At 39.1% G+C, this 12,254-nt stretch overlaps 2 protein-coding genes across 2 annotated transcripts in view; both read left to right on the top strand.

The window, feature by feature from the left end:
- Positions 1 to 12,254, top strand: part of LOC308275703 (uncharacterized protein) — a gene marked incomplete at both ends in the record, with an annotated part of 67,951 nt that overhangs the window by 15,562 nt on the left and 40,135 nt on the right. The window lies entirely within an intron of this gene.
- LOC308275005 (keratin-associated protein 2-2-like) lies at positions 11,450 to 11,848 on the top strand (the record flags this gene model as incomplete). The annotated part of the gene is made up of 1 exon (XM_080713016.1): positions 11,450 to 11,848. One exon carries the CDS (start codon positions 11,450 to 11,452, stop codon positions 11,846 to 11,848), a length of 399 nt encoding a protein of 132 aa, XP_080569142.1.

The following is a 12,254-nucleotide window of genomic DNA, read 5'->3' as shown; positions in this document are numbered from 1 at the left end:
TTATGCATGCCCACATGGCTCACTCCCCATCCATCCACAGTGGTAACCTTATCGTTAACACAAACATGTGGTTTTTCTTTTTTATTGCTTATTTTTTCATTGGTGCATTGTAGTCATACATTTTAATGGAATACCAGATGGTAGAGGCATACATGCACACATGTATTTAGCCCTTCCTCAGCTCCCATCCTATTCCTTCCCCCTCCCTTCTTCTCATGACTGTGATTGACTTTGATATGTTTGTGAATGTACATCATGTACATTAGGGAATTTCCCTCTTTCCCTTTCATTCCCCTAAGTTAGGTAATCCTTATTTGATCTTCTATGGTTTCTCCTTCTTCATCTAGAGTTCTTCCTATGACCCTTTTTCTCCCTATCATCTGTATATTAAGGAGAGCATCTGATTTTTTACTTTCTGTTACTGGCTAATCTCAATTAGCATAATGTTTTCCATTCCATCCATTTCCCTGAAAATGACATAATTTTGTTCTTCTTTATGGTTAAGTAAAATTCCACATCTCATATTCTTGTAATCCATCCATCTGTTGATGGTATCTTGGCTGGTTTCATAGTATGGCAATTGTGAATTGTGTGGCTATGAACATAGATATGCATGCATTAGTTTGGTAGTTTGGTTTCCATTCTTTTGGATAGATACCCAGAAGTAGGATCATATGGTAGGTTCATTCCCATTCTTCTGAGGACCCTCCATGCTGTTTCCCAAAGTGGTTGCACTAATTTGCAGTCCCACCAACAATTAGAATTCCCACTTCTTCACACCCTCACCAGCATTTGTTGTTGTTTGTGTTTTGAATGATTGCCATTTTATTTGGAGTTAGGTGAAATCTCAGATTAGTTTTGCATCTCTCTGATTGCTAATGTTAAACATTTTTCATACATTTATTGGCCATTTGAATTTCTTCTTTTTAATTTTTTATTGGTGTGTTGTAGTCATACATCTTAATGGAGTACAAGACGGTAGAGGCATACATGCACACATCACTCATTTAGCCTTCCCGAATTCCCACCCCATTTCCTCCCCTCTCCCTTCTTCTCATGTTTGGCGTAGTGATTGACTTTGATATGCTTGTGAATGTACATCATGTGCATTAGGGAATTTCCTTCTCTCCCTCTCATCCCTCTCAGTTAGGTCGCCTTATTTGCTCATCTATGGCTTCTCCTTTGTCTAGAGTTCCTCATATAACCTTGGAGGTGTATCTTGGAGGTAAAGCACTCCTGGGTTCAATCCTCAATACTACCAAAATAGGAAAAATGAAAAATATTTAACCTCTTTTTGCATGCTTCTTTTTACTCTTCCACTAAAAGAGTAAAGAGAATGTACACTACTTTACAGGGTTACATTAAAGGTTGAAAATAAAGAATATTCAGTACAATGCTTGATATATAGCAAACACTTCACAAGTGATACCCACACACTGCAGGTGCGTGGAACTTATCTACACACTGAATTTTTTTGTTGTTGTTGGTGGGTCTGGGGATGGAACCCAGGGGCATTCAACCTCTGAGCTACACGCCCTGCCCTTTTTTTTTTTTTTTTTTTGAAACAGGGTCTTACTAAGTTGCAGAGGGACTCACTAAGTAACTGAGGCTGTCCACGAACCACGATCCTCCAGTCTTAGCCTCCCAAATGCTGGGATTACAAGCATGCGCTACCATGCCTGGCTTATACACTGTATTTTTATTTCAATTAAAATACTTGTAATTCTTTCATCTTTCCAAATTATGTTTTCTTTGCATGTGTCTTATTCAGTTACCTACAGGCACAATGTGGAGGTTCATGTCTCCTATTGTTAGAGTAGGTAAAATAAAATATAATGGATAAATAAAACATCTTAGGTACACATTTGTGGAAAGTTTAGTAATTCTAAAAATGGTTTATCTGTAACAAACGCTTCTGTGAATGGAAAATCCATTGTGTGATTTTGACAATCAAAAGATAAAATGAAGCCGGGCGTGGGGGCGCATGCTTGTAATCCCCGCATCTGGGAGGCTGAGACAGGAGGATCGCGCAGGTTCGAAGCCAGCCTTAGCTACTGAGTGAGGCTCTCAGCAACTTAGTGAGACCCTGTTTCCAAATAAAATGGAAAATAGGTCTGGGAGTGTAGCCCAGAGGTAGAAAGCCCCTGGGCTCCACTCCCATGACCACACACACAAAAAAAGGAAAGTCCCCTCTCTTTTTGATACTTTTATCAGTGAATTGTAATTATACGTCATAATGGAGTTCAAAGCTATAAATTCATATATGCACACATCACATGGTGCATTTCCCTATGCAAAAACTCCCCACTCTTAATCGCTATCCTGGGAGACATATGGTAGAAATGTGTTTTCATTATTTCCAAGCAGTGAGTCACCGCCAAGTGCTTCAGCTTGAGGCCCTGGAATGAGAGCTGGCACAGTTTGGAACTTCCTTGGATCTACCACCTTCCTGCTCACCCAAGAGGCCCACGGAGGATCGCACCATCCTCCCGGCAGATACGACATTCTCCTCCCTAGTGGGTCTTCCCTTCTAACTCCTCCCCCACATTTCACCCACCAGGACATTTTTTGACAACAAGATGGATCAGCCTTAATGAAAATCATCCCCATGTATTGTGTGGAGCAACGTGCAGACAGGAGGAAGTGTCACGTTTGAACACAAAATGCCGGAGTGTCATGTGGCAAGTACTTTGTAAAAGACAACTGCAGAGAAGTTAAAGGCAGCAGGCAATGAGGAATAAATGTGACAGGTTTCAAATAAAAAGAAGAGAAGGAGCTATGTTTTGTTTTTCTTCTGGAGCACTTAATTAGAAGCACACTATTATGTATTTAAATGATTATGTTTTCCAGGAACGTAAATAATAACAAGGAAATGATGCCATGGTAACAAGAGGCCTTCAGCAGGGTATAAAAGGGGCTTTGAGCCAAGAAGACTTCCAAACCCAACAACTTCACTCACTCTAAAACCCACCTAGCACCCGCACCCTCTGACACCATGTCCAGCTCCTGCTGTGGCTCCTGCTGCTCAGGCCAGGGCTGTGGCTGCTGCCAGCCCATCTGCTGCAGGACCACCTGCTGCTGCCCCAGGCGCTGTGTGCCCTGCTGCTGCAACCCCATCTGCTGCTGCGGGGCTTCTGGCTGCGGTGGCTCCAGCTGCTGCAGCCCCTGCTGCCCCTGCTGCTGCCTCACCAGCTGCTGCCGCCCCTGCCCCACCTGCTGTGGCTGCTGCACCCGCACCTGCTGCTGCGTGCGCCCCCCCTGTGGCTGTGTGTCCTGCCACACCAACTGCTACCGCCCGACCTGTGTCATCTCCACCTGCCCCCGCCCCATGTGCTGTGCTGTGCCTGACTGCTGCCCCTGCTGCTGAGTCTTCCCTTCAACACCTCACAGTTTTATCCATTTTTATCCATCCATGACTACTGAGCCCTCTCCCCTGGGACCACCTCCACCATCACCTCTCTATCAGTGTAGACCTTCCTTTTGTGTTGGTTCTTAGGACACAGGGAATCTGGTTAACATCATTCAAGGGGATGAACCTCATGATTCCAATGAGCCTGTCATCATCCTTCAAACGCTGTGAGAGTTCTTTTTAAACTCTCTTCTTTGCTTGTTACCTTCCTAATTTGGGTATCAAATGTTAACTAATTTGTAATCCACCAGCTAAGAAATTACCCTAACCTTACACGTCTCACATTCCCCTTATCATTTTGGGGCTCTAGATCATTATTTCCAAAATATTTGACATTAACCCGTAGCCTCTTGGCACTGATGCAGCCTGGGACCTGGAGGTCCACTCATATCCTATATTTTCTCTTAGAGTGAATTTCTTATGTTTTGTTGCTTCATTGCTTTCTAATAAACTTGTCTCTATATAAAATTTATTGTTCTATGTTGTTTTAATAATTATTTTATACTTTACTGGGCAATTATATTTTATATGATGACATGGGAAAAACAACCCATGTTGAAATAATTTTGAAAATAATTTTTTTTTTTTTTGGTGGTACTGGGGGTGGAACCCAGGGGCTTTCTACTTCTGGGCTATACGCCCAGACCTATTTTATATTTTATTTAGAAACAGGGTCTCACTAAGTTGCTGAGAGCCTCACTAATTAGCTGAGGCTGGCTTTGAATTTGTGCGACCCTCCTGTCTCAGCCTCCCAAGTGCGGGGATTACAAGCATGTGCCACCACGTCCGGCTTGGAAATAAATTTTATGTCAAATGTAAATAACAAAATACTAGTACAAAAGTGGCATGCATGTGTACATATATGCCTGTTTTAATATCCTCAATTAAGACAGATTTAATCCATGCTTTAGGTTTTAATTAAAACATATTACACACTGAATACAGTATATTCCTAAATACTATTGACTTTATTTTTGATAAAATGGTAAAGCTGACATTCTGGGGAGGAGGAAGAGGGCAATTCATGACTATAATAGCAGAAAAATTCCCCTTAAATAATTTAATGTACTAAATTCATTTAATTCAACAAATAGCATTTCAGAATTTGTAACACAACATAGATTATATTTTCCAAGGAGTTCTATTGAGAAAAAAATCACGGGCATTTTATTTCTAAGAAAATAGACCTCATCTGGATGGTCCAGTATATTTCTAAATATGATCTCTCTGGGTTTTCCTTATAATTCCAACATCTCTATTCTTAACATTTTAAGACCTATGGATCTTGGAAGGCTGGAATTTCACAATTTTTATCTCTCCTTAAAGATTTTTAAAATTAGAAATAGTTCGTGGTAATTCTTAGCTTAGGTGCTCATCAGATTTAGAATCTCCTGGATCGGTGCTTGTGTTTGAATTTGAAAGACACAGTGATTATAACATGTCCCTCCAAGAGGATTGCCTGCTCTCAGTGTGTTATTTATACTGAAGTTAGCCTATTGCCAGGCTGAGATGTCCCTAAACTATTGAAACAATCAGGTCAGAGATTATTTTTTTTAGGCATCACTGCTAAACTTCACATTTCTTGAAGCATCTTTAGAGAAATGTGGCCAAGGTATTTACGATGGAATTGAGATGCCTTCATGAAATGGTGACATTTTCTGACTATACAACTCATTTGAAATCTGCCCTGGCTACTTTGAATCAAGGAGGAATCGGAAGGATGAAATATACTGTAAATTTCACTCATAAGTATTAACAATGCAGTTATTTTTTCTGAAATCCCAGAAGAATTTATAAACTACAGTACCGAGGGCTTTACACATCCAAAACCTTTCATACATCAAAGGTAAAAGTGAAGAGCTTGAGTTTTATTTTATCTGCCACACTGAAGTGATTCACATTACAAGTTCACACTTGGAAGTCATGCTTTGGAATCACACTTTGAGATTTCTTTTCCTATTGCATTATCATCTCACTCTCCTCTCTTCACTAATCCAATGCAAAAGAAATATAAAAATAAATAATAAACGACTTTTAAATGATATATGACACAGACACCAAAACATAGATACTGCCGACCAATTACTGACAGTGGTGCCATTGGACAAAAAGACAGCCTTTCAACAACTATGCCGGGCAAACTGGATATCCACATATAGATAGATGATACTAGATCCGTATCTCTTACCCTGCACCACTTCGTCAACTCAAAGTGGATCAAAGAGTTAAGAATTAGACTAGAAATTTTACAATTTCTAGAAGAAAATAGAGGACCAACACTCCAACATATAGGTACAGGAAATGACTTCCTTAGTAAACTCATAAATGAATACCAAGAATTAATAAATTGGATGACATCAAATTAAAAAGCTGCACACCCAATAAAACAAGAGTGTGAAGAAAGAACCAACAAGATGAGAGCAAATCTTTGTTAGCTACTCTCCTGATGGAGGATTCATATCCAGAATACATAAAGCACTCAACAAAATTAATACCCAAAAGAAATAAAATAACCCATTCAATAAATGGGAAAATAAACTAAACAGACATTTCTCTAAAAAGTACACATATTAAACAAATATATGAAAAAGTTCAACATTCTTAGCCTTCAGAAAAATGCAAATTGAAAGGATATTAATACTTCTCACTCTAGTTGGAATGGCAATCATTAAGAATAGGATACAGAGGAAAAATTACACTTATACACTATTGGTGAAATTCCAAAATAATACAGCCACTAGAGAAATCAGTATGCTGGCTCCTCAAAAGACTAAGAAGAGAACCACATATGACTCGAATATAGCATTCCTTAATATTTCAATATTTATCCAAAAGAACTAATGCCAATGTTATATAGTAAGGTATTCATACCGATGTTTATAGCAGCACAATTCACAACAGCCAGTTTATGGAACCAGCATAGATTTCTGCGAACAGATGAGTAAAGAAAATTTGGTGTATATATACACAGTAGTTTTATCCAGCTAGAAAGAAGAATGAAAGTATGCCATTTGCATAAAAATGGACAAAACTGAAAAATATCATGCTAAGTGATATAAAAGAGTCTCAGAAAGTCAAAGGTCATATTTTTTTTTCTCACATGTGAAAGCTAAAGTGAAAAAGGGAGAAAAAAAAAAATCTCATGAAAGTAGAAAAGAGACCAGTAGAGTACTCTAGATATCTAAGGCCCACTCACATTAGGAGAGGCAGTGCATCCAGAATAGCGTCTGATCGAATGTGTCCTTTTAGATTTCCAAAAGTGTGGGGAGCAAATATTTAAAATATGACATGCTTATTTATAAAATAAAATACTAGCGATCAGGGAAATCATGTGAAATAGAACTAAACTTCTGAACATGGTTAAAACTTACGTATGATCTTGACTAGATAAGACAAGTTGTAGGAGAGCATTTGTAGTATGATGCCATGTATGTAAAGTGCAAGTGCATGTCCCTATACATGGCTTAGGGGTGCCACGCATAAAGTAAAAGCATAAACAGATGTATAGAAAAGTTCAGCAGCCAGTTCAGGACAGTGACGAACTTGAGTTGAAAAAATGAATAGAAATGAGGGAAGAGATGCCAGGGACTACAACTCTACAGGCAGTGTTTCATTTCCTAAATCATGTGAAACTACTATGCTTATCAGTCATTGTGTCATTTGTATATTCTAAATATTCTATAGTGAAATTATTTTCTACTGGAGACAATAACCTGATGGTAGGGAGAGAATGATCTGAAAACAGAAATATGATCCAAGAGTTCATAGAGAAAGAGTGGTTCAGAAGCAGAAAGGTTTAATAGACTAGTCAGTAATGGAAAACTTTGAGTTCTAGAAACTAAGCTTCACAGACAGAATAGTCTGGTCTTGAGTTGGTTTCAGATTGAACAAAATGGCATCTGAGATTTTTTTTTTACTTTATTTTAGCTTAGAAAGTTATATACAGAATTCCTATATCTATGTGGCCAGAAAAGAAAATCAGGCCAGGTGTGGTGGTGCATGCGTGTAATCCCAGTACTTGGGAGGCTGAAACAAGAGCATCACAGACTCATAGCCAGCATCAGCTACTTAGTGAGGCCCTCTGCAACCTCGTGAGACCCTGTTTCAAAAATAAAAAGTAGGGCTGGGGGTATAGTTTGGAGGTATAATGCCCCTGGGTTAAATCCCCAGTACAAAAAAAAATCATATTAACTCAAGTTCCTCAATTTTATTTTTCCCAATGACTGGTAAGTGGAATTTTCTCTTGAAAAAAATATAAGCAATGAAATGGCATTTTAATGAACTATTTGATTAAGCTAATACCTACTCTCACAAAATTGGTGTTATTCCCAATAGATATATTTCTCTCATTTGAATGCCTAATAAAATAAAAATAGGAGATAGACAATCTTAAATTTTTACAGAGAAGTCAGGCAGTCTTGGTTTAATCAATGACACTTGTTGGCTGACCAGAGAAAAAGGAAGAGAAGAAGATGCCCACATGAATAGAGAACCATAAACAAAATATAATCTGACTTTTTAAAGTTTTTACCAAGTTTTATAATAGAGATTACTAAAATAATCGATTCTCCACTTCAGTAAATTAGATTATTCTTCATTAATATTTACACTCTTCCTTCCTTCTCCCTGGAAGAAATATTTTTTCCCACTCAAGCAAAGACTTGAAACATACCTGTACAACTGGACTTGTTCTCTTCTGCTATGAGAAACAGGGTTGCCCAAGTACTGCCAAAAATTATTATTTAAGAAGTAGGGTTGTGGCTCACCACGTCCTGTGTATATGTATGTTTCTATCTCTCTGAACTACACTATGATGTGAGACTAACAATGCACCAATAAAAGTATATTTTTAAAAAGGTAGAGCTGTCAGCTAAAATACAGGATACCTCATTGCATTTGCATTTCAAACAACAAATATTTCTTAAATGTAAGCATGCCTCATCTATGCTCGGACATAATTATAATAAAAGTATTTGTTGTTTACCTGAAATTCAAATTTAACTGGGGAACCTGTATTCTTATTTGCTAAATATGGCAACTCTAAGAAGTCCCAAACCAATTTGTGGTCAGAGGCAAGCAAGCCCAGCCTGAACCAGTCAAACCTCAGCTGACCTGCAGACGCAAGACCAAGAAATAAATGTTTAGTATTGTATGTGATGAGAGTCTGTGGCTGCTGGTCATGCAGCACTAGCTGAGTAATTTAACCAGGGTAGCAATGAAAAACTAGATTAATACACCAGACAGTATGTAAAAATAATCTGCAAGGAAAATAAAAATGAGTAATGCCCAAGAATATGTACCAGGGTTTGTTATATTTTAAACTTTAATAACCTTTTCTGAATGGCATAGGTTAATAAAATTTTAGGTTAATAGATAAAATTAAGCTCATATAGATAGTATAAATTGAACCAATTGGTGTTAAATTGAAGAATAATCTTATTCATCTGTAAGCATATGTAAAAAACAAACAAACGAACAAACAAACAGGCTTATGAGCCCGGCGTGGTGGTGTATGTCTATAATCCCAGTACTTGGGAGGCTGAAGCAAGGGGATCACAAGTTCAAGACTAGCCTCAGTAACTTAGCAAGACCTTGTTTCAAAATTTAAAAACAAAAAGGACTGTGGGTATAGCTCAGACATAGAATGCTCTTGGGTTTATTCTTCAATAACAGAAAAACAAGTAAACAATAACAACATAAAACCAAAGGCTATGGTCATAAATGCTCCATTTGACTCTAGGCTCTATTATTAAACATCTGTGTAACCTTGGAAAACTTAGTTAACCTCTCTAAGCTTCAGGTTTCTCTATAGCTTCAGATTTTCTATAGTGGAGATCATAATATCTACTTCTATTGATTACTATGATCATTAATCAGATAAGATACGTAAGGTACCTGTGAAAGTCCCTGGAATATTTTTGTTCCTCAATAAACAATAACTTAGAGTTCTTATATAGTAGGCAGAATATCATATCAGCAGCTGAAATTCAGCATTGATATATAAAACTATCCATCTATGGGAAACTATGATAGATATAGACTGTTATTAGAAGAAAATGGATGTTATCTTCCAGTAATAGCCTGGTTATAAAAAATAAATTAGGATTCCTTTCAAAACTGTGATATGAAGACACTGACACAAAGATATATTGGGCCAAAAATGTCTGCAGGAAATTGTTCATTAATAAAAAGGCTATTTGTAAATAACTCAAATATTACCCTTCTACCAAATCATGATATTATTTTTGCCTAGAATAATGCATTGAAATCTAGCCAAAGTACCTCAGAGAATTATTTGGCCAGTGGTAAAAATCAACTAATATTATAAAGGAGCCGGAAAGATATCTTTGTGTGAGGGAAGATGAGAGTGGATTTGATGTAATTCATATCTATGATACCTTCCAAGTCTCTTCATGCACACCTATGATATCTTTCGAGGTCTCTGAATTCACCTCTATGATATCTTCCAATGTCTCTTCAATACAAAACAGGATTCATTCACTCATGACAGCAACAACAAAAAAAGCCTAACCTTGAAGCTTGAGAGGGCCAATTTAAAAATAAATGACTTTTAAAAAAGCATTTGAATGGAATTTTGCAAGATCTTTAGCCTTCTTTTCTACTTAGTGCTTTTACAACATAAATGGGGTTGATTGGACAGGAATTTATATCCACATGAAAAATATAGATCTACTTCAAAAGTAAGAGGTGTTTTTATAGAACTCAAAGCATACTGCATAAGGTGAAGGTACACATAAGTAATGAAGGAATTAGACAAAGGCCTATCTCACAACTTCACAATGTGTTACCAAGGGAAACCAGCTAGACTTTGAGAATGGCATCAGGAAAACAAGCAATCCAACAAGAAGTGCCCTCTGTTGACCCTCAAAGAGGATCCTCTGAGCAAGAGTCCAGGGATGATCTCAGCTGGAAGTCCTGATGTCTTCTCAGTTTACCTGTCACTGGGGTCAAGTGTTCCTCTAATCCTCTTCCAGTACACTTCTAGTCATTCTACTGAAATTAAATAAGGAACTTTCTACTTTAATAAAATCCTGGCTCACTTAACCTAATAAAGATAAAGTTCAATATACAAGCACTTACTAATGAATTAGGGGTCCTGGAACTCAGACTTCATATTGCAAGGTCACTATGTGGCCCCAGTCAACTGTTAAAACCTCGGCTGCAAAATCAGGATATTTTATCAGGTTTATCTACTCTGTAGTCTCTTCCTGATTCTACAGACATAATGACTAATCCCAAATAAATTACAAAGATGAAAACTGCAATGAATCTTTAAAGCAGCTTTCACAAGCAAGGTAGATGTTAAGTTTGAATTACAAGGACAAGGAGGGCATTCCAGGTGAACAAGGAGACGTCAACAACCAGGGCAGGAAAGCCCAGGTCCTATTCTAAAGAGAGTGACAGAATCAGCATGACAGGACCTAGGTTTCTATATGGTCCCTACTCACATGAAAAACCACAGAGCCACCTTTGGCTGAGTTGTGGAAGGAGAAATCAGGGGAGCAGGTGACTATGGTCTGCACTGGAATGATGCTATTAACCTGTAACCTTCATGTCCTCCTGTACTAACATGGTAAGTCATTGCTTGGGTGATACTCTTGAGCGTCTTTGAAGGTAACGAATAAGTTGCTCACATCCGAGCCAGAGGCAGAGTGATTAGATGCTATCTAGTTTAGAATACACATTCTTTTCTCTTTAATGGACTAGAAATATTTGGCAAATTCATCAGAATTGAATCCAATACCTAAGTTTGGTAATAATAAATGAAAAAACATGATGGCATACTTGTGATGTATGTCCCTGAATATGTGAGAGGTGGGGCTGACCCAAAACACCACTAGTCGAGGCTACTTCTTTACTTGATTGGCCAGAAAATTACCAAGGAATGATCTTGTGTATGGAGGGTTATCAGCACCTGGCCAGGGTATATAAAGAGCCCAGAGTGGGGAGAAAGACATCACACTTGAGAACACCCAACTCCTCTCCAGTCTTCATCCTCCCTCCAGCCTACACACCACCATGACTGGATCTTGCTGCGGTTCCTTCTCTTCCCAGAGCTGTGGGGGAAACTGCTGCCAGCCCTGCTGTTGCCGCGACCCTTGCTGCTGCCGCCCCGTGTCCTGCCAGACTACCATTTGCCGCCCCGTGACCTGCGTGCCCCACTGCACCCGCCCCATCTGTGAGCCCTGCCGCCGCCCCGTCTGCTGTGACCCCTGCGGCCTGCAGGAAGGCTGCTGCAGGCCCATCACCTGCTGCCCCACCTCCTGCACGGCCGTGGTCTGCAGGCCCTGCTGCTGGATGTCCACCTCCTGCCAGCCCATCTCTGTGCAGGCGCCCTGCTGCCGGCCACCCTGCTGCCAGCCTGCGCCCTGCCGCACCACCTGCAGGACCTCCTGCTGCAACCCCTGTGGCTTCTGAGCCCCAGCCTTCCCCAGAGCTGCACATTGGATTCTTTTAATCAATTTGAAAGAAGGCAAAGTTTTTTTTTTTTCTCCCAAAGGTGACAATGGTTAGTTTTACATCCTACCATCTGGATGCAGGCTGATATATATAAACAGGTTGTTATCAGCAGCCTCAACCAAATTCCCAGATGTCTACAGCAGTAGCAACATTACAGATGGTCAATTCTCCTCTAAAAGTACCCAGAAAACTCATCCCAAACCTTGAGGGTTTGGGCTGCTCAAGCTGTTACCATCATCTTTTGTAATGTTGCTCACTGATGTCAATAAACTAATTTTCCTGGCATAGCAAACTGCCCTGCTCTCTGATTCATTGATGAGTACGTGCTAATTAGTGTACAACGAAGGGCAGAAACTATTCAAGG

Source organism: Muscardinus avellanarius (assembly GCF_963383645.1).
Source record: "Muscardinus avellanarius genome assembly, chromosome: 16".
Lineage (NCBI taxonomy): Eukaryota > Metazoa > Chordata > Mammalia > Rodentia > Gliridae > Muscardinus > Muscardinus avellanarius.
The sequence above is the reverse complement of the archived record's forward strand: the minus strand, read 5'-3'. Positions and strand labels throughout refer to the sequence as shown.